The 27,984-nt window shown below is 38.7% G+C and overlaps 1 protein-coding gene and 2 non-coding genes across 4 annotated transcripts; 2 read left to right on the forward strand and 1 right to left on the reverse strand.

Annotated features, from left to right (window-relative positions):
• Nucleotides 1-21: 21 nt before the first annotated feature.
• adisspb (adipose secreted signaling protein b) lies at nucleotides 22-27,972 on the reverse strand. Of its 2 annotated transcripts, XR_001663556.1 has the most exons (7): nucleotides 27,638-27,972; nucleotides 23,643-23,746; nucleotides 16,383-16,522; nucleotides 7,974-8,112; nucleotides 5,928-6,053; nucleotides 1,017-2,616; nucleotides 22-912 (listed from the first exon to the last, which is right to left on the reverse strand). XR_001663556.1 is itself a non-coding variant. In XM_007563627.2 (6 exons), the coding sequence occupies exons 2-6, from the start codon at nucleotides 23,659-23,661 to the stop codon at nucleotides 2,516-2,518; spliced, it is 525 nt and encodes a 174-aa protein (XP_007563689.1). In that variant the 5' UTR covers nucleotides 23,662-23,746; nucleotides 27,638-27,972; the 3' UTR covers nucleotides 22-2,515. The 2 variants fall into 2 exon arrangements, 1 of the variants encoding a protein (XP_007563689.1); XM_007563627.2 differs by having other exon boundaries at nucleotides 22-2,616.
• trnag-gcc (transfer RNA glycine (anticodon GCC)) lies at nucleotides 3,714-3,784 on the forward strand. Its single transcript has one exon. It is a non-coding gene; the product is annotated as a tRNA-Gly (tRNA).
• Nucleotides 7,141-7,214, forward strand: trnan-guu (transfer RNA asparagine (anticodon GUU)). The gene has a single exon. It is a non-coding gene; the product is annotated as a tRNA-Asn (tRNA).
• Nucleotides 27,973-27,984: the final 12 nt, after the last annotated feature.

The raw sequence follows: 27,984 nt of genomic DNA on the forward strand, positions 1-27,984 counted from the left end.
GAACTGACACGGAGACGAAGCTCAAACAGGCTCGCTTGTTTATTCTGCTTTTGACATTAAAACTTACATATACCACCCGCAGGGGAAGCAGATCTCCACACATTAAAGCACTACATTCATGAAAAACTACTCTACCAAGCTTCTCGCTTTTACACTAACAGAGAACATTGACCTATTGTGCTTGAGAAAAGAACCATTGAGTCTAAAGTTTGTGGTAAAACAAAGAGAGGAAACTGCGGAATGCTTGTTTTATTTGAAAGGCTGATTACATTCAGGAATAACAAAAGGTTAAGAGTAGAAAACGTTTAAAGGATCTACATGAGATGTGTGGTGATCATGGCACTTGATCTGTAAGCACTGATGTGAGGGATCAAACACAGATGGGTGGAAGCTTGAGTGGTTGGTTTACAGGCAGCGCTCTGGACGATGAAGGCAAAAATATTCAGATTGTTCCTTTATTTTTTAAGTCCAAAACATGCTTTATTCATTGCCGTATCAGGAATGTACCGCGTCCCTGTCCGAGAGCTAAAGAGGAGAGCTAACAAGAAGTAATAAAACAAAGGGAGACTGGACAGAGAATTGAAAGGCACTTTTTGTTACTTGAGTGTTTCTAAAGGCTTTGAAGATATTCCAGTCTTAATTAAAGGGCATATCAGATTTTACAGCCAGAAAAACGCAAGACAGAAATCACATTTTGCCTTTTTTTTTTTAAGTGGATAGTCATGCATTCTTGACTCAAAAAACGGCCTCAAGAATACAACTTTTAGTTTAAATTGGAAACAATAATGCTGGTCAGAACTGGAGCAGAAATGACAACATTTACCCGAGTTGCTGCCAGAGTTAAAATATTTGAAAATAAGGGTTTATGTCGCCAGGAGACATTCACTACTGTAGCGAATTACTGATTGGACTCTCCAGACTGGTTGGGTTGGTTCTCCTGACTTTTCCCTTGGGTAAATAAATACATTAGTCTTCTTTTGACAAACATGAATTTGAGTTGAGGCCTTTGAAATCACTAATTTTGTCTGACTTCACATCCTTGTACTCGCTTTCTTCCTGTTTTTTAAAAAAAATATTTATCAATTTCATAACCTGGAAATAAATCTATGCACCATGAACAACAAGCCTGACCACACTAGAGACGGAAAATTGTAAAAACGACACGTGCCCTTTAATAGTCTGGAACAGGTTTGACAATAGAAAATAAGATTATTCACATTGTGGAAGAATTTGTTAAGGGATCGATGGCTCCAACAAGCGCAGCAACAGGAAAAAACACCAATCAAAACAAAAATATTTCATAAAAAAAAAAAAAAAAAACAGAAATTTCTTCCATCTTCACAGAACATTTGGCATTATAACTATAACTCAATTCAGTCTGTTGACTGAATCAAATTGAAGTTTTAATTCAATTTAATACAGTAAAATTATTACTTTTCCAGTGCATTTCTGTTTTGATTGTAACTCATTTAAATGGTTTATTTTAGTAAAACTTGGGAACTCAAATATGAATGAATACAGCTAAGAATGATTTAGTAGTACGAGGGGAAAAAACCCATCTCAGTTCTTACTATCACCACCTCTTTATAATGACTAAAGTAGGAAATCCACCTCAGAAAACAGTGAAACATGGCTGCGGCTCTGTGCCTTGTACCTGGAGAGCTCGTAATGAGGTGTCATTTTTTTCTTTCCTTTAATACAGCTGCTGTGCATGCATTCCTCGTCTGACCTCACTAAAATACCCTGACCCATTTTTAAGGGTCTCCTAAGCAGCCGCTATGGAAAAGCAACAAAAATACTCTGAAGTAGTAATGATGAGGGCAGGTTAAAGCCAAGAGACCACAACAGAAATGTCAGTTACAGAATGTAAAAATGCATTTCACATAAAAAAAATAAAAAAAACAAACCCTGCAGATACAGGAACCTTTAAACTGTAGAAAACAAGTCCTCAGACCGGAGCCGTGTTACATACAGTGGTATACCGTGCCCTTTTTATGATTAAACAGACATTAGAAGCTCAGTGTTCATACTTTCCTGAATAGGTCAGAGTTGTTCCTTCATTCAGAATCAAGTTTTTTTTATAGCTGACGGATGAGCCCTTATGTGCGCCCAACAGTAAAAACCCAAGAGTGGCAAGAACTAGAGAACAAGAAGGACAGATGAGGATTGGAGGCTGATTCGAAGGGTAATGCTGCCCTCTACAGGTTCAGTAAGGAAAACACAGTTTACAACAAGAACAGGTGGGAAAATGTTCTGCTGCTGACACAGTTAAAGCAGAGGAATGATTCCCGTATTAAGGTCTGAGCTTAAACACCGAGGCCAGGATGGTGATCGCTGCCGGCTAAGATGCTGCTACGCACTAATCTGCGTGTCTAAATCAGAATGGAAGCTTTTATTTTGTTTCTTATAGGGGAAGGTGACGTTTCTGAGCCTTAAGGGGGGCGTAAACCTCTGACATGGCAGATGAGTGTGTTTGTGTTTCTGCAGGTACAACTGGGCGTTGGAGACTTGAGGTTCAGTCGAATCCCTGCCAGTCGCTCTGCTCCGAGTCGTACTCCAGCTCCGTGCCAATGCAGCGAACCCCCTCCAGCAGCATGGGCGTACCGTGATGACGATCTATTGACACAAATTAATAATAATGTCAGAAGGCCACTGGGATATCCATACATTTATGTCAGCAACAAGCCATAGATTTGATTCATGGAATGGTTTGCACGACGGAGCTGAACCTTTTCATCTTTTGTCAACTACAAACTTCTAAACATTTTATTGGGATTTTAAGAGACAGTTCAACACAAAGAAGAATCAAGAATCTAAAAGGTGTGGTTGGTTGGCTAGCAGTCAGTCCTCTTAACTTTGACACCCCTAAATAAAATTAAGTGCCATCAAGTGCCGTTAGAAGTCGTCTTATTAGTCAACAGAATCCACTTGTGTGCAACTTAATCTCAGTAAAAATCCAGTTCTGTGAAGGCCTCAGAGGATTGTTAGAGACCTTTAATGAACAAAAACAATGAGGAACATAGCAAATAGGTAAAGGTTAAAGATGCATTACAAAAAAGTATTCTGAGGTTTGAACATCTCAGAGCTCTGGTCAATCTATCAAATGAAAATGGAGTATAGAACACTTTGGCTTTCTCGCGCCGTTCCCAACTTCGGCTTTCTTCTGCTTTTTCCGAATTCAGCTTTCTTCCGCCATTCCCTCACTCTTCCACTTTTTTACTTTTATTTTTAAACCTCAGAAGAGCGGAAGATTTTACATTAGAGTTAGTTTTAATATTCAACCTACACTATCTGTGAGGGTTAACGTATTTTAGCTGGAGGCAGTTTGATTAAAACTACTAGGGATCTGGGGTACAAGGCTCACACTAAACGGGTTTAATCCATTCAGTCTCTGTCAGAGAGCTGACAGACAGGAAGGAAAACCCCCCCACACTCCACATTTAAACATTCCCTCCCCCCTTTGAAACATCCCATCCCCCCTCGTCTACTACTGCGCCTCTATGGTTTAGATATCATGGTCCGCCCATGTGGGTCCTTCAAACAAGAAATTTGCAGTTGCAAATTCATCCAAGAGCTCTCACTCACAAGCTAGAAACAGAATAATCCTCTCTTTGTGTGAGCTTTACAGATATACGTGTAGAAAGTCCTGCCTCCTCCAAACCGACATGTGGGCTCTGTACTTCAGTGGGCGGGATTTCCCCTCCCACAGTGAAGCATTGGTGGTTCAGTGGTAGAATTCTCGCCTGCCACGCGGGAGGCCCGGGTTCGATTCCCGGCCAATGCAACTGCTTTTGCTTTCATTACTCTTAACAATCACGGCAGGCTTTAAAATGATAAGAAAACAATCTTAATCCATTTTTACACTCTAACTACAAGATTTTTATTATAGTTAACAACCTATTGTTACCTATTGTTAACAGCAGTCTGTCAGGGAAGCTCCTTAGATCCCCTGCAGGCGAGCTGAAATCTGTTTTACCAAGAGTAACAACTACAAATGTGCTTTCTCGAAATGCCTAGTTGTTTGAATATATGAAGTACCAAATGCAATAATTAGAAAATATTAGGTGGATATGATAATGATTAAAGGATCAGCTTGAAGCACATTGTTGTATTTTCATTATCTAGGTTCTTATGTAAAGCGACAGTGCAGCCAAGAACAACAACAGAGGAGGAGGCACAGCCTAATCCACTGACCTGGTTTTTGTCCAGGCTTAAATTACAAGCAGACCTCTGGACAGATGTTCAGGCCGTGCTATGAGATTAAAAATAAACATGCAGGAAAACGGCACAACACAAACCCTTAAATATGTACCATGTATTTACTGGATTTATCCAAGCTTTGAGATGGAGTTAAACCGAGACGACACCGGTTTGCTCCAAGCTGTGGATGTACTGGAAATACAGAGACGTAAAAGCCAGCTACGGGTGCAAACTTCACAATCAGTCAGCATAAGAAAAAAATACATTGTAATTAAGATATACGTTTATTGTCCATTACTATCTCTTTGTAATACTATATAAATTATATAATTTTATATTACATATAAATCTAAATTTTTAAGGTTCTACCCAGGCACTGGTTTGCATTGAATGTGAACAAAAATCACAGTTTGCAGAACCACCAGCAGGGGGCATCGGTGCACCAGCAAAATCACAGCAACTCCAAGCAAACCACTAACTTTTAGGGTATTTCATTATGATACACCAGCATGTATGAATGTCTATTCATTGGTCTTTGGTACCTTAACTAAAGCCCAGCAAAACAAGCTGCTTCCAAACGCTCCACATAAGTACATAAAGTACATATACATCCAGATGTTCTGCAAAAGCTCTGGAGGTTTGTCAGAGAATATCAGTGATCAAACAGCATCATGCAGACAACAGCAGACAGGGAGAAGTTTAAGGTTATAAGAAAATATCATAAGCTTATTATATCATCTGGCTGAACTTAATCCATCGTCTGACAATGAAAAATAATCACCATCACCTATTTGTTTTGCACTAAAAAAATATGGCCTTTATGAAAGGGCAATAAGGAGAAAGCCATTTTTAACAGGAAGGCACCTGAGACTGTTTACTTCAAAAGGGCAATTCCAACATGTGGAAAAAGTTATTTGCTCACATGAGAACAAACATAAAAGTCCCTTTGTGCAGAGGAAAGCTAGCACATCATCCTGAAAATACCACATCCCCACTAAGATACATGGTCGTGTTAGCATCATGCTGCGTGGGTGCAAATGTTCAGGAGAAACGGTAAAGCTGGTCAAAGTTTCAGGCGATTGATAAAGCTCTATTCTATATGAAAAAAAGATTCAAAACTTCTGAAAACTATCATTTCATTCAACCTCAAAATTATGCTGAACTTCTTGGTCAGTCATACAAAATGCAGATCAATACATTGATCTGCATTTATGAGGTAAACCATAAATGTATGGTTTACCTCAATGTAAACCATACATTGAGGTTTATGGTTGTTAAAGAAAACGAGGAAGAGTTCAAGGGGTATGAATACTTTTGGAAAGCACTGTATCTGTTTGCTCTTGTGTAAAAAAAAAAAAAGCTACAGTAAACGAATCCAAAATGCTAAATTTAAGAGAGTTCTTGACAAGAAAAACAAAAGATTAAAATGATTTTCAAAAACATCTTAAGATCTTTTTGTGATAAATATATAAAACCAATGAAAGTTTAATGAAGTTCCTAGAAAACACAGATGACTGTTCCAACAAGCAATCCCAAAGTGATTCATGCTTTCTTTTTGCAAGTTAAGTCCTGAGCGTGTGTCATGACTTATGCAAAATTCAAATTTCCTTTATTACTCAATTCAGAAAGGTCAGCAGCCAACTGATTGATCAGTATGGGCTGTTTAATGAAGAAAAAATGAGGCGGTTGTTTTTTTTTTTTCTTCATTCTGTTGAAAATAACCTCACCCATGACTCTGGCGTGAACTTTGACCCTGATGCAGACGTCGTCGCTGGTCTCGCTCAGCAGCAGCACCTCCTCGCAGAGAACGCCCTCCTGCAGGGCCAAGTACTCACACGTTATCTTCAGGCCTCCTTAGAAAAACACAAACACACACAGTTAGGGAGAGACGAAGCGGAGTGATCCGGTTTCCTCTCGCCGCTGAGCTTCGCCGTCTGGTTTTAAAGCAGTTCAGAAGCTTTTCAACAAAACATGGCGTGACAGCTGCCTTAAATGTATGACAAACCAGTCATAAATTTAATAAACATGGTGGCGCACCTGCTAAAAGTCAGCCGAGGGGGATACACAGTTTTAGACGGCGATATAAAGGGTGTGACAGTGAGGTGAAAGTAAAGGTCAGAACTGCTCTTTAGTTTCAGACGTTGAGGAATTTTTATCAACTGATTACTATTGTTTTCATTTTCTGAGTCCTATTCTGAGTTACTGTTGGACTCTGAAGAGAGATATCCCTGCTGCTGAAAATACGAGGCGGTCGAAGAAACGATAGTTCATGACCTGAACTTTGGACAATGAAGATGTAATGTTCAATTTACATGTAATTAGCCTTATCAGTGTTTATTGTTCAATTTACAGAAATCCAAGTTTGTAACATTTAACTAATACACTGATAGAAAATTTTTTTTTTTCCTCCTAAAACTTTTTTTGGGATGGGAAAGATTAACGGAAATGAACTGATAATCTCACAAAAATCATTGGATTTCTCTAATCAAAATAAAATAAAATAAAATAAAGTTAAAATAAAAACCTGGCCTGCTTGAGAAAAATGGATGTCATTTTTGGATTCAGCAGTGCAAAATAGTCCGAAATCAGTTGGAAAAAAAACATAAAACAACTTAAAAAATATATATTTTGTAACCCAGTGTAATTTTAGGCTCAATTGTGGCGTGAATAATGTGAGAGGAAGAAATAGGCTCATCATTTAACTATCCCTGGTTGATAAAATGAGTCCTGGGGCCTTCAAGTCAACATTACTTTAACACAAACTAAAACCCAAACACTTCTGCAGCAATTAAGACCCCATCAGGTAGTAAAAAGATAAATTATAAAGCATTACAGCTAAACAGAGCCCTTAAACTCATTTTCTTGTCATGTATTTGAACTACAGCCTTGTCCACCCTGGTGTGAGGCTCATCACAAAGACTTGCTGCCCTGCTGCAACAAGTCTCTGTGGCGCAATCGGTTAGCGCGTTCGGCTGTTAACCGAAAGGTTGGTGGTTCGAGCCCACCCAGGGACGAGTGGCTTTTTGGTTCTATAGCACTTAGAAAAACTGTAACCTCTATCGCAGGAAAACTGACAAATAGGATTTAACTATTTAGCTAAACGCTTTGGTAAATGTTTGCTCAACCAACATTTCAATGCAGATTATCTTAGCAGCCAAACTCCAAGTGTGACTTAACCTATGCATGCCATCTGAATCTATATTTTTTTTAGATCTTATGCAAATACTTTTCTATGTACATTTTCAATGGGTCATGTTCATTTAAAGAAAAGTGTTTTAGTGACCTGCTGTAACTTCCAGAAGGCACCATCCCCGCCGATCACCTGCAATAATTAACCTTGTCACTATTGTCTGCAGCATGTTAAATAGTAGCCGAGTGTCGGCATATGGCTTGACACGCGCAGCTGAGTGTGTGTAGCTCAGTTTAAATAAAGCCACAGCACACAGTTCACTGCTCAGAGCCTGTTAAATGGTAACATGATCCAATGCTGGCCTCATGCAGGGCTTTCTCACCACAGGCAACTCCTTATTCGCTGCAGAACTTCAGAAATCCTTGATAAGAACTGAAGTTATTTTTAATAATCATGTCGATACTGATTTGACTTGTTTTCATAGAAATGCTGTAGTTAAACTTAGCCTAGTTCTAAACCCAAAGAGTTGTTCATTTATTTTCCAGGAGCTGGTGTTATGGAAGATGCTTGAGCATAGAGCGCAAGGCCCCTTTTAAAACCTCTATTTTGGATGCAAAGTCTAAATTTCCTTCTGCGAACTCACCCTCTGGTGCTGCTGAGATGTCGGTGATTTTGAGGTGTGGGTTGGGCAAAGGAGCCGGACACACATCTTTACCCACCGCTGGTACCTCCGGCAGGGTGAACACTATCTCATAGCGATGCTGCGTCTTCAGAAAGCCAACCTGGACGGTGGAGACATGTTTTCAAAATGTTGAAGAAGCGATAATATTTAGCTCTTGGCATAAAATGCTACCCTTGAGAGAGTAGATGGAAAAGCAAAATGAAGACCTATGAGTATAAGAAGCATGGTGGTGGCAACATCATCCTGTGTGGCCGTTTTAGTGCCAGTGGTAATTCAGGAGAAGTTCTACTTTCTTATTCCATACAATTTGTGCAATGAGCCAGTCAGGTTGTTACTGTAAATAAGAATTAGTTCTTAATAACTCACCTGGTTAAATAAATTAAAATAAACCAGGAACACTGGTAGTGAAACAGCCCCACAGCATGATGCTTCCACCACCATACTTAGCAGTAGATACACTTTGTAGGTTTAAAAGTCTCACCTTTGCTCCTAAAAACAGTCATCATGTCATGCAGCTCAATTTATGTCTAAAGTGACCATGAATCTTTTCTAGGCTGCATTTAGTTTTTACTTGTTGGCAGCTGAACATTTCAGTTGTACTTGAAGATGTCTATTTTAGAGCAGCTCTTCTATCTTGGTCAGCACTCTGATCCTTCCTGACCAATTTGTTCTCTTCTGAGAATAAACAGTCTGGACCACAGGGTTGAAACTTTAACATAGTTCAATGTCGGAACAGGACAGAGATCCCAAATAGACTTTTAAATTAGTTTTGGATGGGAGGATCAAATAAATTACTAAAAGCCAAATATTAACTACGGTCATGCTGGAGCTTTATGTGTGTAAACTTCAAGCAGGCATTGACAAAAGCACATCAGACAATCAGATAAAGAAGATCAAGCAGCTTAGGTTTGGCATCATCATGTAAAATCTCAATCAGTTAAGGCTCCATTAAAGAAAGATTTGATGAGTAAAGAGCAATAAGTCATATGAAAAGCAGCTGACAAAGAATTTTTGCACTTTGTGTTGACTGTTTTGATGGATTCTGATCTATGAAAGGCTGGACTGGCAGCTGGATTGATTTCTATTAACAGTAATATATCTAATCTTTTTGAATCGGTAGGGTTAGCTTAAGGTTAAAACAAGGAATCTGAATCATCTGGACTGCTGTTTTGACTGTTTAACATTTAGAACGATCTATTTTCAAGACGTCGCAGGGATTTTTAACGTGATAAAGCATGAAAGGATTCATAACTGTGAACTCTGCTTGTGTTAACAATGTGAAGACAAAACTTATGGTGGGAAAGGATTAGAAAGAGCAGCAGAAGGTAATTTCCCAAGGAGCAGAGAAGATGTCACATCCCAATATTCAGCAAAGAGAAAAATTCACGAAGAATCATCCCAGCAAAGAGGGAGGAAATCCTCACACACTAGACAAGATGAAAGCAGGACTGTAAGATACAGGACGCCAGTGGGGAAGCGCAGGCACAGGGAGATAACACGTAAAGGCCTCCAGCTAACGTGGGAGGGGGCGGCTTGGGCCCCTAAACAGCCCCTGGTTTCAGCGACGAGCCGAGCCGAGGCTCCAAACAGCATCAGCGCAGGGAACACGCAAGCAGCCTTGCCCAGAAAAACAACAATTCGCCAGACAGAGACTGTAAACTGTCTGGGGGAATTTGATCTCGTATCTCATAAACTATTATCCTGAAGCATTCTAAGAAAGCAAATTTCTCATCAGCTGTTTAATAACTTCAAAAAGTACAACTACTCTAAATCTCTTCCTGCCAAAAGCAGGTCTGACCATTACGAAATGAAAAATAGCAGAAGAACAACACTGCCAGTCACCAAGAAACTGTAGGAAGACCATTTTAATAGTTTGTTTGTGGAGAAGAAAAGTAGAGAAGCGCACAACATAGGAACAGTGCTTTGCATGACCTCCTGAACTTTTGCCTTTATGGAGTAAAGTCCAGATAGGATGGTGAATAGAGCGAAGTAAGGGGCATCCCGGGAAGAAAAACAGTTAGAGGCCAACCAATTTCATTTAGTTTGAGCTTTTACCAAAAAATAATGTACACAAATTTCCATCTCTAGAGATGCAAAATTGCCAGGGACCGAGGTGGTTAATACTAACATTATTAACTCAATACTAGTACTAATACACTCAGCATAGCATTTTTGATCATAAGACAAAAAACTCTTTTGTGTTTTCTAATTGACAATCACAATCTGAAAAAGTTTGTGTTATATTTATTAGGCTAAAACCTTTGCATTCGTTTAGGAAAAAAATGCGTTTTAAAAATTGCTTCACTGGATTGCAAAAACAGTTACCATAACAGAGGAAGTGTTGATATCCTATTCAGACATATAGTTATTTTATTCTTATTATTGAGTGTGTCTCTCCAATTATCAGATATTCTGCTGCTGATACACAAATCTTCCCACTAAGATTCTTCTATTCTGATGAAGGTTTTTCAGTGTAGGCATATTTGTGGATACTACAGAAACCTTTAAGTGTACACAACGTTCTGGTCCATTCAGAAGCAGGTCTGTTCAGTTTGTCTCTCTGGTCTTTTTTTTATTTATTTTATTTTTGGTGATTAATTACAGTCACCAGGGTGATTACAACACAAAACAATAAAATACAATAAACTTTGAGGTTTTAATATGACAGTATAGTCAGAAGTTTTTTACTTTGTAAGGCACTGTAAAACTTGAAGGCAGCAGAATTGGCAGAAACTATCAAATTTGTTCAGTATGGTTATTTGTACAACAAAACCTAAGTGAGTTTGTAGTTCCAAGCAATATTTATAAGTAGTCTTGTGATTTAAATTTGAGTGAAAAGTCAACTTTATTGATTGAGGTTATGTTGTTGTACATTTTAGGTCACTTGACAAACATATAAAATGTCAAAAATTTATGTGTTGAAACAAAACCTGGCAATGCATTTCATTATTAGGAAACTAAACGCACCAAGTCTAAATGAGTCCTACTGCAGTCACATTAAAGGACTGGCATGCAGAAATTGGGTCATATAATTAGGCTTCTGCTCAAGTGTTCAGAGGAATCTGACATTATGAATTAATCACTCCAGGTTTTTAGATTTGTAGATGAACTGACGTTGTTTATTTCACTTCATCTGCACTAGACACTATCTGTTTCCAGGAACAAGGTGCATCATTGTTTTAAAAAGTTATGGATTTGAAAAGACACATTTAAATTGTTCTAAATGAGACGCAAGAAAAACAACCTGAGTGACCAGAGCTTTTTCTGGTCACTTAGCACATAAAGTACTGCTTCCCTTCCCCCACCTGTGGGCAGCTGAAGAAAACGAACTCTCATAATTTCCTGTGATTAAAAAAAAAACTGATGTGAGTTTTTGGAAAAAAAAAATTTGTATAAAAACACCAACAATCATGACTACATCAAACTTTATAAAGGTAGGGACATTTTGAAACACATCTTTGCAACAAGTTTCATGCGTTTCTGTGTCTGTTGATACAATAAATACAGCTGGAGGCAGGCTTGCTGGTAAGAGGCAGCCTGGGTAATTGACAATCTTTACCTCATTAATTAATCTTCAATCTGAAAAATCTTTTTCAAATAAAGTACATTTTTTAAAATCTATTTGTAAATACATTCAGGCACTAAAGGATCAAAACATGCAAGTCAGAGCTTCATAAAAACTGGAGACTAGAAACTGGACGAAAGGAAAAAGCACATGTAGTGTCTGGTTATCAATCAATACGACCATCAGCTTCCTCATTGGCTGACACAGTGCACCTTTGTTTCTTAGATTGGCTCTCTTATTTTAGCTCAGTTCTGTAAGACGCGGCCCTCTGAGAACCTCTTAGTAGCTGATACCACCTCATAACGCAGTGCTTTCACTCTTGTTTCATGATGGTCTCTGCATGGAAACATAAGAGTTGTCTGTGAAGATCTAACATTCTTTAAAGGGAACATCTCAAAATTACTCCTTTGTGGAGCAAGTGTTAGAGATTTAATAATGCATGGCTTCTAAGCAACACTTCTCCAGCCAATCTCTCATTACCATCTCCCCCTCTGTAATCAGAAACAGTGGCCACGCTCAGAGCAATGATCTGCGGTTTGTTCCCCACACAGAGCCCCAACATGAAGAGACGGAGCTGTTCATGCTTCATCGTATCTGACATTTGTACAGCTGTTTTATGCATGCCATTACCGTCCCACATACTCCCACCACATCTTTGGTCTGCGTACAGAGATCAGCAACCAGCCCCCTCCCCACTGGCTGTCACCATAGCAACCCTCCTCCCAGCTCGGCTGCGAGCTACGACGCTGGCCTGACGGCGTGCGTGCCCACTCTCGAGCGTGTTTGAGGAGCTCTGAGAAGGAACACGGATACACAAACAGGCCAGTTTGTAACTGTTAGGGTCACAGCCAAGTTTACAGTCCATACACACACGCACACACGCACTCAAACACAGTTTTCAAGCAAACAACTCTGTCTGCTTGTGACTCAGTGCTAACACTTGCAAAGGCTCAGTTACAGCACTGTGAGGAACTTTGAGTGACTTGAAAGAAGTCTTCTTCATCAGTTTGGTTTTCTTGAGGCAGCAAATGAGGCAAAGAAAAAAAGACGAGGTTCGGTATCGTCACAAGGTAAACCTTACAAACTGGGCCATTTATGGAGCACTGAGCTAGATAGACTGATCTAAATGTGTTATTACATTCAGACAACTACAAATGATATTTGACAGTGATTTAAACTTGATGTGAAAATGGCAGAAAACGAGAAAATATAAACTTGTCATTCTGCAGTAGTGATGGGCATTTATAGGACAGTTTATCATTTATTGTGAAAAATTTTTAGGATAAGAAATCTAGATCTGTTGCCTCAATAAATTTCACTTAATGCTAGGAAAAACTGACATTATTGGAAATGTTATTTTTTACTATTTTCTCCCCTGTTTGTTCCACAAAAGCGTCATCAATTTGAAAGTATGATGAAATGTAGCTACTGTGTGCAGATGTTTGAGGCGCTATGGACGTTCTGTGATGAAAACACAGTCATACAGTTCCCTAAAAGAAACATAATAGTTTTTCCATTATCAATATCACAATAGGACCCCAATATATCGTGATCAATTTCTAAGTCCTTTTCACCCAAGCCCATTCTTCCCCCTCCGCAGACAAACTGTAGGACATTTGCTAATTGCAGGCATCTATAATTATTAATACATTTGAAAAGACGATTAGATGCAGTTACTGTGTGCAGTTTAGTGACACAAATGACTTTTTTATATGACTGGTGTCCTAAAGAACTCAATAACAAAGGGGAATGTTTTTGCAAGAGAAGTATTTGCTTGTGGGTCTGTGGTGGTTGTGCCATGCATTCACAGCCACAGAGTTACCTAAAAAACAAGTGACAAATTGCTCTCAACACTTTAATCATTATAATAGCGCCACACCAAAATGATAATTTGGTGTGGCATAAGGGATGGCATAATTTCTGTATGCCATCCCTTAATCTACATTTCTTACTAGAGGAGCCAATTTAGTGAGAAATAGTCCAGAAAGCAATACCTTTTTTTTTTTTGCCATTTCCCTTAAAATAGTGGGATTGTAGGCAATATTTTTCAAATTCAAAAATGAATTTCTCCATTTTGAAGGGATTCCCCACAGCAAACGTTGCTATAATACAATAGAAGAAAAGCAGCACAGGTTTGAAAAGGATAGCTGCATTGGAGCATCATTGGTCCACCAGATGCCACTGCTATGCGTCGTTTCATAGAAAATAACAGGAGAACATTTGTTAAGGTGCATTTGACGGGAAATAGAAAGACCTCGGCTTTACAAAGGCAGAACGAGGTAATGTTACTTGGCCAACTTTAAATACAGTTCAGACTAGATGAGATTTGTTAAAATTTACTGTGAATAATCTAAAATTGTTTTGGTAACTAACCCAGCACTCAAAAGTAATTGAATAAACCTCAGAGTGTCATTAGTTTGATGCACTCTGACCCAACATGAAAGGTATTGCGTAGTGGAAGAAGCAGGAACTCCCTGAGAATATTACCCACACCCACAGAGTATACATTTACTTTATAGACCAGCACAAAGTATTGTGAAGTTGAATAATACAAGGTTTTCATATAACAAAACTCTCAAAAGTGTGAGACGTATTTGTGTTAGCACAGCTGAGTCGGTACTTTATAAAACCATTTTTAGAGATGCAAAGTCTCAACCAACTTTGGACATTTTAAGAGTGAAAACTTTACTAAAATAGCTCAAACTCAGTGAGATTAGACAAAGAGTGTCTGTAAACATACATTTTTTTAGGTGTGTGTTTAATTGGACCATTATAACCCATAACTTTGCTTTGACATTCTTCAGTAAAACAAGTCTTACAGCTAAGTTAAGGATTTAAATGCATCAAATAGATTTACACTTTAATCAAAGTAGTAGTGAACAAAACCTCAACAATAGCTTAAAAACAAACAAATGGCAACCGCTTTTAGGACAAAATGTTGTACCGATCTCTCCGCTCTGGATCCTTTGGGCACCATCACTTGGTTAGCCCCCCACTCAAGCACCAGGAGGGTTTAGGGCGTGACATCAGAGAAGTCTAATATCATTGTTGTAAGCCTTTATAGCCGACAGACGAGATTAATGGTGGTAAGAAGAGTTTAATCTTTTCCTGGAGATTTCGCAGATAAGACCAATCTATTTTCACGGAAACTAAGGGAAATTGGCACATTGAGTCAAAGCATTATCTCTAAATATCACATCCAGATTTAGAAAGCATGTCATTCAGGGACATATATATTTAGCATAGAACCTGTTTGGGGTTTCTACAGCCAGAAAATAAGCTCAGAGTCATCATGTCACTAAAAATGTCCAGCCAATGTTTTAGTCTTCCTCTGTTTTAATAGGAGCTTCAGTGAAGTATCTCAGCTCTGGGAAACGGTTTAACCACACCAATCACAGCATTTATTTACCTTTGCAGACAGTCTTCATGGCACCACTGTGTGCTTTCACTTATTGTGACATCAAAGTACAGAATGAGAGAATAACTTGAGTTAATCCCAGCGAAGTACAACATTTTTAATCTACTCTTTGTAAACATCTGGAAACCACACAATTTCGCCAACCATGGAACATTTCTCAAACATAATGAAAATCTGACTGGCATCAATCTGAGGCAACAAAGGTGACACAAGGTTTCCCCCATAAGCCTGGCGGGCCACCAGGCTTTACTTGTGCCCCCACCAGGCTAAGCATTGCTTATTATTCAAGTCTTTTTAAAATGTTTGCATTTTTTAAGACTTTATAGTTGATGTACAGGTTGGTGTTTTCCAATCCTTCAACAACACATAATTATCAAGTGATATTTTCAAATTTCCTGTCAACTTTAAACATTTTTAACTCAAAAACACGACGGGGCACTGGAAGAATAACACGTCACTTCTCCTCGTCCCCGTCTGTCATTAAACAAGCCTGAAATACGTTTTTTCAGGTTTATGTCAGCTGGATTACCAACACTTTATCTATTTATTAAATACAAGAATATTGAGAAACTGATTTGTTGAGGGGGTTTTTCTTCCTAACTTGCCTGTAACGCAGAATCTTACATACATATCCTTAGCAGGGGATCTGAATTAACCTATCAGAGCTTACAAAGCTTTCACAGGTTGTTTAGCTGAATGATTATCTTACTGTATGTAAAGTAAAAGGAAAGTTGCTTTCTCTCATTATTTTGGCATAAAGCCTTTAGAAATACCTTTAACAAAGACTAAGTCCTTCTTCAGCCGTTTCCCCACCAGGCATGTCTGACTCTCCTGCGCTGCTCTGTTTTGGAGCAGACCACACACTGGCTAGATGCTGTATCTAAAGAGCGCTCCATAGCACCAAAGCAGCTGATCCTCAGCGACTCTGAAGGTCGCAGATCCTTTACGACAATAATTGAAGATTTTATTTTAATTAAGTTTGCCTTTTTTGAGCTGTGGGACATTTTTAGCATTGCCAGCTTGATGAGCTTCCAGTTCAGGATTGTTTTATTTCCACTTCTGCGTTTAAACGGGTTAAATTCATCTTCATGTTTTATAATAGTTCCTTTCAATTTCACACACCTTGAATATGGCTGACGTTGTCCAGGTGATTTTCTCTTTTCATGTAATCTTCACCACAAACTGTCTGGATGTTGCATTTACTCTAATTCGATAAACACTTGCAACTAAGTACTTGTGCATGTAAAAGCAGGGTTTCATTCAATTCAAGCTTTTATATCTTTAGTCTGCCTATCTTTGTCTTTCATAATGCCGTGTGTGTGAAACATTAATAATAAGAGCGGAAACCAGCATTTATTATTGTAATAATTACATTTTTTTGCCCCACCTTGACCATGAAGTTGCCGTCTTCTTCCATGGTCACCATGACAACAGAGTCATGCAGCTTTTCGTCAAAGTGAACGTGGGACGTGGCTCCGACTGAGGGAAGCTCCTCAGGGAAGCGGACGCCTCCCACCTTTGCACACCCTGAAAAAGGAAAGCAAAGGAGGGTTATCTGCTGCAGAAGGCGGCGCATGTTCAAAGAAAAGAGACGCTGAGCAGCCACCACCTGTCTCCCTTCATGAATGTAATGAAGAGCCCGCAATGTTTATTCAAGGAACTGTTCAATGTTTAAATTAACATCCATCAGTGCCGTCATTAGGGCACCTGACATCCACCAGACTCATCGCCTATAACCACAAACCCGCATGAAAAAACCCCTAATTTCAGTCACAGAACTGAACTCGTTTGTTTAAGGAGTTCACTGTTACTCCATAATGCCGATCTGTTCTCCTGCCCTGCACTCAAAATTAAACTAAAACCCTTCAGAGAAATTACCATTTGGCTTAAAAGGCTACCTCAACAGCAGGACTCTCTCCACAAACTGACAGTGGAAAACATTTACAGTAGCAACACAAACAGTACAAAAGAGCAATACATCAACTTCTGTATTGTTTATGAAGTAGCCTATTAATATCATGTTGCCATTGAAGAGACACTTGAATAAGTTCTTGATATGAATTTGAAGAGTATTTTCCCACAGAAATCAGGGTTGTTGCTGTTTGATTTTTATGCTAAATATGTCCCACAGTGTCTGCTTGTCTTTGTCTTTTGCTGCAAGATCCCATTTTGTCCCCACTATTTTAGTTCTTGTTGGTTTATTCTGCAAATAATTAGAGATTTGTTTTGTAGTAACCGACATTGCCAGAGAATCTGCGAGTTTGTCAGCTTTGAAATGAAGATTGTGATGCTGGAGCGAGGAGCCACAGTGCTAGTCACGTTAGCTGCACTGTACATACAAACACATTTTTTAAATATTTCGCTTTACGTATAGTAAATTTGTTTTTTTTCTAGCGAGTTCACTTCGGAACCGAACGTCGATCCCGACACTGATGAAAAACGCAAATATCCGATCTTTTTCTGAGCACTATGCATATAAAATAAAGTGAATAAGTAAATAAAATAAAGTCAGAGGAAGCAAGAAGTAATTTAAAAAGAAACTATGCACTACTGTCTCACACACAACGTGAAGTGAGCTCTGCTAACATAAAACATTCATTGGGTATTTTCAATGCTTTTCTTCTGTCAAGCAATGTAGTTCTTAAAAAGAAACGAGACCAGAACTGAATCCGTCAAAACTCTGTGTTCCTCAGAAAGCTCTCTGGGAGACGGGTTTTCCCGTGGAGAATCTCTCAAAGCAAAACTTGTGTGGTCGAGGGCGACTGGTGACCCTAAATATATCAGATAGAGTCACTGGCTGCTTCCCTAACAAAGTCTGGAGCTGGAGCTTGAAAACTGGAAAGGTCAACTGGTTTCTGATGGGATTTTTGTGTCTTTGTTCAAACATTATTGTAACTATAGAGGAAAAGTAAACAGCAGGAGCATAGCATTAATCCAGCGGATCATTTTTAACCTTCCATTGACGAAACACAAGCATTTTTTTTTTTTTACTTTTGTATGTAATTATTAACTGTATCGAAATGCTTTGCTGAATTAAAAAGTTATGCTGCTTGCTAGTTAGCGTTTCAGCTGAAACAGCCAACAACAGGTGCAGAGATGAGTAGAAACTTGTATTTACTTTGGAAAAACTTACTTTTAGGAGCATTTTTACTATGTTGTACTTTTTGCTTGGTTAATTTTGTTGTGAAGTACTTCTACTCTTTCTTGAGTAAAATTTCTGGATTTTACTCAACCTGCTGTGAGTAACTCCACTGACTGAAGAACAAGCTTGTCTTAACCAAAACTTCGCCTGCAGTTTTTGTTAGACTTGTACTGAAAGGAACTGATTTCAACCATTCTTTCTTTTGACTCATTTTGTTATTTTGTAATCATGTTACTTATATTAACTAATTTTCATTTTGATCTTTAAAACACCAAAATTTCCACATAACTTTATATTTTGGTCCATCTGATGATCTCATTTTAAAATATCAAATAATTGATGTTTTGGTCAGTTACTCAGTACTTCAGTGGTCTTTTTTTACCAAATACTTTATTACTCTTACTTGAGTAATTTCTCGGACTGCTACTTTTTGTTTCTATTCACAACATTCAGTCAGACGCCTGCTAACGAGGCGTTCATTGGATGAAGGTGTGTTGGAAAAGGGACGCATCTATAAATTGCAGGACAGCGCTCAACAACTGGAGTTTGGTGTCTTTGAATTAAAATAATCATTCCTACAGTACAATATAAACACAAAAATAACATAAATATACACATGGTGACTGAGACAGATGTTACATAAAGTACATAAGTTCCTCTCCCATGCGGTTCGTGCTCTATTAAACTTTTATTCCGTCTCGTATTAAAGATTAGAAATCCTTGCTCTCTGCAAACTGGGTCACTATGATGAGTTTGGCGTTACGTCATGTTCCATATGTGCAGGAGCTCGTGTTACATCAAGAAGTGCTTTATAATGTCCGACGCTTTTTATTCCAAATGTAAAACTAACATTATTATGATATCGACAACATGGCCTTACTGGAGGTCCTGCAGCAAGAAAATCCAAATGCAAACCAACTTCAAATGTAATTTATGACTCCAGAGACCGGAGACAGGGAAATCTCCTCGGGCTCTACCAAATTCAGAGTAAAGGATGACAAAAGTCAAGGGAGGTCAGGCTCAAAATGAGTTTTCTTATCTGACGCTGCTGCGCTGTCATTTAAATCCAAAACATATTAAGATTTTAATAAAGACTCTAGCCATCCTCGGTCAATCCACTTTTGAAACAAAATCAAATCCATGCATAACGAACACCTGATAGATATTGGTGCAGCGCTTAAGCAACAGACTGTGATCAAAGTTTGAACATTGTTTAGATTGTTGAATTTGAGTCCAGAAGAAAGGGACACCTAACATGTTGACCCCGTCTCATTCTCGTCTGGTTTTGTTTACAGGACAAAACATCTTTTTCCTGAACCACCCAAACTATTTCCTGGAAAATCCATTTCCTTTAAGAAATTCTTGGTGGTGTGTGAAACCGTAAAAAAAAAAAGAAAGAAAAAAAACCTGGAAACAGGGAGAAACACTAAACACAGAAGCAGCACAATATGCACAATACTCAAAACTCTGGACATATGAGCCTAAATAAGACAGATCAAATAATAACAGTTTTGGCACACATACAAATTATAATTACCTTCTTAAGAGAAGAAAATTGAAGACTGTAACTTTAAAATATCACATTGTAACTGTGTTCTTTACATAAAATAAGTCTAATGTATCATCCCATTATTCTTCTTTCATGTAAAGCCAATCCTCCTGATGAAGGGCTGTTTGAATAAAGCAAACCAGAAAGACTCACAACAGAGCTCCATGACAACATAATTACACGTTTGACAAACAATAATCGCTATACTTCAGGCTTTTGTAGGGGAAGGCAGTCAGGCTGAAATAAGCCCATTATGACCAAAGGTGAGAGCGTGTACAAAGAGGATTTCTTTCAGTTTAAGGACATTTAATGAAATATTATCCCATATTTAATATCCACACAAACAAAACCAAGAAGCAGCATAAAGTCACTGATCTGTTTTCTGGTATTAAAGAGACATTTATTTTCTTTATCACAAGTTTCATTTTATTTTATGACAGCTGCATAAGTTACTTTGGCAACAGCTATGCCTTTGCTGACAAACTGTATTTCCTGTTTTATTAAAGGTGGCCTTTTATGCTTCCTTGAAAAATCATTCTTCAATAATGAGGTGCCAGTCTGCTCAGTTATTACTATTTTGAGCTTTTTTAAGGGCTCTTATCACTTTAAATCCATACAGAGATGCTGCTGGCCACGCCCCCCAAATCAACGTTTACACTCGCATATGAAAATGGCTGCAAACAAATGCACAATTATACAACTGTATATGTTTGAAAAGCAGAAGTGGAGCCTCCTGCATAACCAACAAGAAAGCAGCCAATGGTTTCTGGATGGTAAGTCAACAACAAAACACTTGTCTTTTCCAGCAGCCATTGTACAACATGTACAGCGGTAAATCCAGCTGAGCAAAATCAGGTTTCTAGGTAACAGGGCTGACCGTGGCCTTGGGTTGCTAGGTAACGGCACAGTGCCGGTCGAATGTGACTTAACAATCAGGAAATTAAAGTGGCTCATTTTCCAGTCACCAAAAAAATTAACTTATTGCCAAAAAATGTTTTTTTCTTCTTTTTTTTTAAGCGGTTTGGGTGTTTTTAGAAGCAGTCGAGACCCAAATGCAAGCACAAAAACAGATTCCCTCTCACAAAGGAGTGACTCCTATTTCAAAATTTTCTTCTGCCATAACAGACACACTCAAGAACTTTATGATATAACAGCATCACATGTAACCAGGGGTTTTACAAGTTCCAGTAAGTTAAGTTTAGGCTTTTTTAAAGGCATTTTTAAGACTATAATGAGTTGCACTTGAGACCAACTTAAGTACAAAAATAACTGAACTTAACTTAATAACATTCTTACTTAATAAAGCATATTTAATTTAAAGTAATCAGTAAAGTAAGTTAACTGTAATACTGAGTAGATATTCTTAGCTCTGGGATGTGATTTCTGATTCACAATGCATCAGAAAAGCTTCAAAATACATAAAAATAAAAACATAAATGTGTAACATTTGTGCCAAATCCTACGCCAGGTCTGCTATAAACTATTTATTTAATTGAAGGTGAAAGTTAAATGAAATTACCAATGTTTGATTTGTTATTTATGTGTTTTTACTTGGGGAAAAAATCCTCTTTCTACCTTCGAGTTTTAATCAAAAGGAAGATATTCTCTGATATTTTAGGCAGAATATATTCTATTGTGGCGATGAAGTTGGACAAGATTCAGGTTGCACGGACAAATTTTCCCACTTACACTGAGTCCAAAAACAGCACAACTTTTGCATTTAGCTATGCAAAATAATAACAGATATACTGGTTTATTTGCATTTGCAGTTCCTAGAAAAAGGGATCCAACAGTCAGATCAGGCATCCAGAGAGTCAGTCAGGTGAGGATTCAGATACTCAGTCAGATCATATAACCCGATAAGTTTACAAGATATGAAGAACGGTGAAATACACTGACCTCCAGCTATCTGTGCAGCAAATCAATAACCACACGGATAGTAACACAGATGAACATAAAGCTATAGTCAGCTGGCTCATATCAGTCTAATCTGTTCTATATCTGCTCTTGGTGCCTCTCTAATCTGCCTGACATGTAGCGTGTCTGTTTCTACTCAGCTGAATCTTTCACTTTTCTGGCTCCCTCCACGCAGACTCAGGCCAAGAAGATATGCATTAAATCTGCTTTTGTCTCGTCTGTAACATCAATAACTAAACTGTTTAAATAATTCAAATCAAAATGAGGGGAGTCTTTGTGTTTTCTCAAGTGAGCATGTTGTTTTGGTTATGAACTTCAGTGACTTACATGGACTAAAAAAATGGTCTTCTAATCCTTTGAGGTGCTCTTTGTGACGATTTTCAAACTAGTTCGTCAGAGTTTCCATTTCATCTTCACTCATTTTGACACCAGTCTTTTTACGTGGCCGTTACAACCTCTTTAAGAAATAGGGTGGGGAAAAAAATCAAGAAGAAATCCTGTTAGAGACTTGAGAACTTCACCTTCTGCAGTCAGAATCCTCTCACACTACTTGGTGTTTGTCATTGCGGTTTGTGTGAAGCTGCTGCAACTTGAAGGCTTAATCAGGCTGTAATATGAACCTGGTCAGTCATTGATCTTTTTTGTCTCTCATTACTATGATTGGGTGATAATATACCTGCTTCCACTGACAAAAATCGGCCGTGAACTGTCTCAATTGATTTTCCTTCTCACCAGCCCCACCAGTCTGATGAAAAGCTTAATCTGGTGTTCTCGGTTGCAGGATGTTGTAATTAAGAGCTTATAAACCTGATTACCACCATCGTTGAGGGCCTGGCTTTATCAGCGAAAGGTCTTATGTGGGAGAAAATACTGAACAGAGCGACTCTAAAAAAGATCAAAGACAGCCGTTTCAACCCGTCTGAGTAAAAAGCTGAGTTGTAAATGAAAAAATTATGCTTTCAGCAGTGAAGCGCAAATGATTTCTTGTAGTACATTCACCTACACACTGTTTGGCTTTTACTAGAAAGAAAACTGAGCTTGCAGTTGCACGTTTTGGTATGCAACTCAGGTATGCAGTTTTGTTGTTGTTGCAACATGACTGATTTTTCTTTCTAAGAACATCTTAAAAACACATTAAACACACATTTTCAACCAGGTTTATGCATATAGAAGCCATAATAAATCTGACTATATTTCCAGTTTTAGGTTGTTTTAGGATAACTAAACATGTGCCAGAATAATTAGAAGAATTTGTTTCAGTTTTTTTTTTTAGTCAAATATTTCCTAAGCGTTTCAGCAGTCAGGGTTTTTGTAAGTTTCTGATGGGTTAATTTGCAACATTTGAACAAAATGAAGTTGCACTTGTTGATGTATTTTAAGGTAGACACTCAGAGCACAATGCTTCCTTGAGTGACATCATGAAAAATAAATAGGCAGAAAGACAATGGTTAACCATCAGTGGAGGTTTTTGATAAAGGCAATTTGGGCAGCTGCCCAGGGCGGCACATGAACAGGTGGGCGGCGGGGTGGGGAGCTGCTGTAGGTCCTGAGTCCTGAGTGCTGCATCATCAAGAGCTAATATGCCACTCAGAGAGGAAGAGGCCATTACTCCAAAAGCAACATACAAATCAAGATTACAGTTTACGAATGTACTCAGAGTCAAAGTCGTGAAACTGACTTTGAAGGAGGAGGGACTGGTGCAAGTGATGGCTTCCTGATGAGAGATGTTGTGAAAACATTGAAGCAACAAGGCATCAACCTGGAAGTTAAAGTTTGCATACAAATGGGACTACTGTGAAAAGCTTGTGGGAAAATAGCCAACTTGTTGTTTTCTTTTTTAACCGACGTCACACAGTTTTAAATATAATTCTACTAAAAAATATTAAAACTTCTATCTTTGAAGAAAAATCTGAAAATGTTTCACTTATTCTGGCTTTAGTAATTAAATCCCAAGTCATGTAAAAGATAAAAAAAAAAGTTTAGTCAACCAGGAAACGCTGTTGGATTCTATTTGAGTAAATAAAATAACAGAAACTCACTCTTCTTTGCAGCAGCCATGTCACTCGATTTGGGCCAGCAGGAAGACTCTTGGATGTCCACTGTCACAGCTTTGTCATTTCAGCAGTCTGACCCCAGAACGACCCTGCAAAACCAGTTTAGGACGCAATGAGAGAGAAGCTTCAGGCTAAACAAACAGAGGAGCGTCGTTAAGCTGGGAACAGGTGGAAATTATTAGATCAGCCGATATGTGCGAAAAGAGAAGGGAAAAGGTAACTGGCGAACATGAGGGATTAAAAAGAGGATGCGAGGGTTTTTGGCACAACTCGATATTTACAAGAAGTTCAGCAGAGAGATCAGCGGGGTCATGCGAGTGGAGCCAAGAGTGCCACGGACTCCCGACAGAGGCTTCAATTAAAGGAAAACAACAAAACCGTCTAAGAGGCTTAGCTACGTAGGAGCTGACGCCGCAGTTGGTGGGCTTCGTGCAGATGGAGGATGCTTATAACATCTTATGTTGTGAAGGATATACACATTGTTGACTGTCGAAAAGCTTAAAGCAAAATCTAAAGTGGAAGGGACACATAAATACAGAGCTGGCAGAAGGAAGAACAGAAGAGCTGTTGTTGTGCAACGTTTACCAATGCACGCTTGACACGTTTCTCCTACAGGGTGAGCTGACCTGTTATTAAAAGCCAGGTGAATGCGTTGCGTGTCTAAATTAATCTGGTGACATTGAAACAAAATCTCCTAACCATTTTTAGAAGGAGGCAACTGCAGGGGATAAAGTGAGCTTTAAAAAGGGAACAAGAAAACAGCAAAATGTGCCCCATAGTCCTGAAGTCGGCTGAGGCCAACGACTAATGCTATTAGCTGAAAAGTATGCCACACGATGCTTTATGAAAAGCTCACAAGATGTTGCCAAGTTTGAAAGGCAAACTTGGCAACATCTGTTATAGAAACTGAATTTAGGTTAGCAGTTTGTGTGACCTACACATAAGATCAAACCTGCACAGGGGCGTTTTCAGCACGGTTTACCATTCATAGGCATGTCAGGAAGTCAGATCATCATTGAGAGCAAGTTCACATCAGTAACTACGATCAAAAAGTCAACCTCATGAGATTCATCATTCACACGGCAATCCATTTTAGTTCATTTTGATGACAATCGCTTACAGCTAATGAGAATTCAGAAGTCAAGTTTCTCTGAACATTTGAATATTAGACCAGAACAAGTACCATGCACATAACACTTGGTGGTGGCTCCTTTCGACTGAATTACTGCGTCAGCGCGGCACGGCGTTGAGGTTCTGTTGAGGTCTAGTGAAAGCTGATGTTGTTTTGATAGCTGCTTTTGTGTCATCTGCATTGTTGGGGTTCCAAATGTGGCAATTTTTGCTGAAGACACGTCATTAGCCTGCTGGTCACTGGTTGGCTAAGTGGTGAGGTCACTGGTTGCGTCAGAAGACCGACTCCATCACAATAACACAACCCACCATCAGTAAAGACAGCTGTCATTAAGCGTAGTAGGTGTTTTTTAAGGACAGTGAGAGACTGAACAGAATGTTTAACCTAGCTTTCATGTCTTCAGTAGTTGAGCGAAGATCATGTCACACTATTTTCCTGACTGTGGGACTCTGGAATTAAAGTCTTTCAATGAATTTTATCTTTGGTGACATTCCAATCTATTAAGATTTGCACTTGGTTATTAAATCCTCTAAAAAAAACGCCCAGAGATCAAAGTTTCTCTCACGTTGTCATAATGCCAGATCTCAGTTTCGACGGACTGAACAAGGATGAGGCCCTGCATATGTAGTTACTCTGGTTAATTAACGAAAGTTCAGCAAATAAAAAAAAACAGACAGACCGTGTGATAGTATTGCACAGCAAAGTGACGGGCTTGACATATTTTCTCGCAGGAACCACAGACATCTGTGAGAACAGGGACGACAAGAATCACATGCGGTTTTCCCTTCCTTCTCTAATGTCAGCCAAGGTCAAAGATCAAGGCACAGCGAGAAGAAAGCCTGCAGAGTGAGGAGCAACACGACAGAGCACGAAAACCGACAGCGTCGCATCCTCCGAGAGCGACGAGGATCCAGGGGATGATCTACTTTAAGCAGTGCAAATATATCAGTGCCGTTTTAAGCACCTAAATGTGTCACTATGATTAGAATAACACTGGTGGGATTCAGATGTGCATGCCTCGAGCATTGGGAGCAGAAATGGGAGCTAATAAGCATCAAAGTGGTTAGGGGAGGGCATTTATCATATCGTTGATAATTTATCATCACTGTAAGTATTTTGACAGTCGTACTGAAAATGTTATTTTTACTATTTTCTGCAGTGTTCCGTGACAAAATAAATATCAGTAATTTCAAAAAATATGATTAAGCACAGTTACTTTGTGCAGCTTAATGATGTAAATCACACTTTTTCTCATTAAGTAGCGTCCTGAAGAATCCTATTTCTAATGAGAATGTTTTTCAAGAGCGGTATTTGTGTTTGTGGCACAGCCAGGCAGTTCCCTAGAAACTCAATTATCATAATTTTTTATCATTATCACTATGGTACCACAAATATTGCGGTAAAAAGTCCATATCGCACACCTCTAAAAGTTTCATACAGATGTTAAAATAAATGCTTCAGGTCATCAGTGTCATATCAGTAAAAGTTTACTCTGGAAACCTTTAAGAATTACAGAACACATACTGACACTGATTCAAAACACAAATCAAGCAAATACTGATATTGTTGCAAAGATGTTACAGTAAGAAACATGGTTAGCATGGAACCGTAAATCTGTTCAAAACATAGCAGATCAGTTTATTTTCATTGCAGTAAAGTTTTCAGATGTAATATAGACATAAATCAGCCTACAATTATCTAATTAATGCGCAATTTAAGTCAATTGTAGAAATATCAGAAAAATTTCTAATAAAATTTATATCCACTAATTTCGTTTTACCCTAAATTGGCTATTAGAGCTTCTTCTTTGCTTCATTTTGAGCCACTGCACCTGGACGCTCTGCACAGCTTCCAACTTCAGAACAACAAACCATCGCTGACATTTATCTGTGTGTGAGTTTTACACAACCTGGCTAAAATGCAACTTTAGTTCCAGTCCACTGCGGCCTGCCATCATCATAACTGGTACTATTCTGCAAAACATGCTCCTTATACTTGTTGAGAGCAAAAAGATTATAACTGTATTTTTTTCCATGCATTAGCCTCTATATGCATATGGGCTTACAATAGTAACCCTTCGCACATCGTGAGCACTGAGTTTGTGTCATTTGCATGAAGACCACAGTTAAATCCAGAAGCCAAGTCATGCTTTTGTAAACGCCGGCCCTCCCCCACCTCTGAGCCTGAGTTCAGAAGGTAAAATTTAAGATGACACAGACAGCTGCAACAGGTACTCATTTCCTGCTCTGACACTGGTGTTGTGTATGAAAGCAATATCCTCTGTCATGACTTAAAGAGGTAAACAGTGGTAAGGACAGAGACGTATCTGATGGTAATAGGCGCTGCATGCTTTAAATAGTCATAACTGGCAGGAACTCCCTAAAATAATACAACTACTGACAACAAAAGACACTTTACCAGCATATAGCAACAGTATTTAAATGTGTTGTTCTCATTTAAAAGGCCAGACAATGCGAGTTATTTTAGCCTTTTGTTCTCCCTTAATAAAAGTGAAGTTACCTTCCAGCTACAGTCAGTCAAAAACAACATATTATATCACAGCATTACTGTGGTTGAGCCCTCTCCGTGTGGATTAATGCAGCCTGCAGTGCACAGCAGGAATAACCAGCGTACTACTACATGAACAGCAGCCAAACACGTAGCTGCTAAAAATAACATTCACAACTTACACAGCAAAACACAGCAAACTAACTCTCAGTTGGCGCTAGCTAATAAAAATATTTATCCTAATTTTTTCACAAACGCGTTAAGTTTTACATTAAAAAGTTGCTGCGTGGAAAACAAGCGTCTTTATTTTTGGCTCGTTCAGTCGAAAAACATAACTTACCTTAGCTTACTAAGGTGGCTTGCTAGGTTTGACTGTGGTGAAAAGAAAACGAAGCGAAGCAGCGAGTCCGTGGAAGTGTTGCTGAATAAAAGCAGCTCCTTAAATCCTGAAGAACCCCGCTCAAACTCTCCGCTTCCCTTGTTTCGGCACTTTGTCTTTCTCTGCAGGGGTAATTTCCGATCACATGGTGACGTGAACACGCCTCCTCGTCTTCCACCTTCGCGGCAGTCTTTTAACTACTGGTTTGACATATATGTTTACAGCTGTAGCTGTAACCTGAACCACCACACTGCATTATTAAGCTTTTCAATCACCTGATGAGTAGCGCCCTAGGTAGGGTTTATAAC

The sequence above is a fragment of the Poecilia formosa genome, unplaced genomic scaffold (assembly GCF_000485575.1).
Source record: "Poecilia formosa unplaced genomic scaffold, Poecilia_formosa-5.1.2 Scaffold149, whole genome shotgun sequence".
Classification (NCBI taxonomy): Eukaryota; Metazoa; Chordata; class Actinopteri; order Cyprinodontiformes; family Poeciliidae; genus Poecilia; species Poecilia formosa.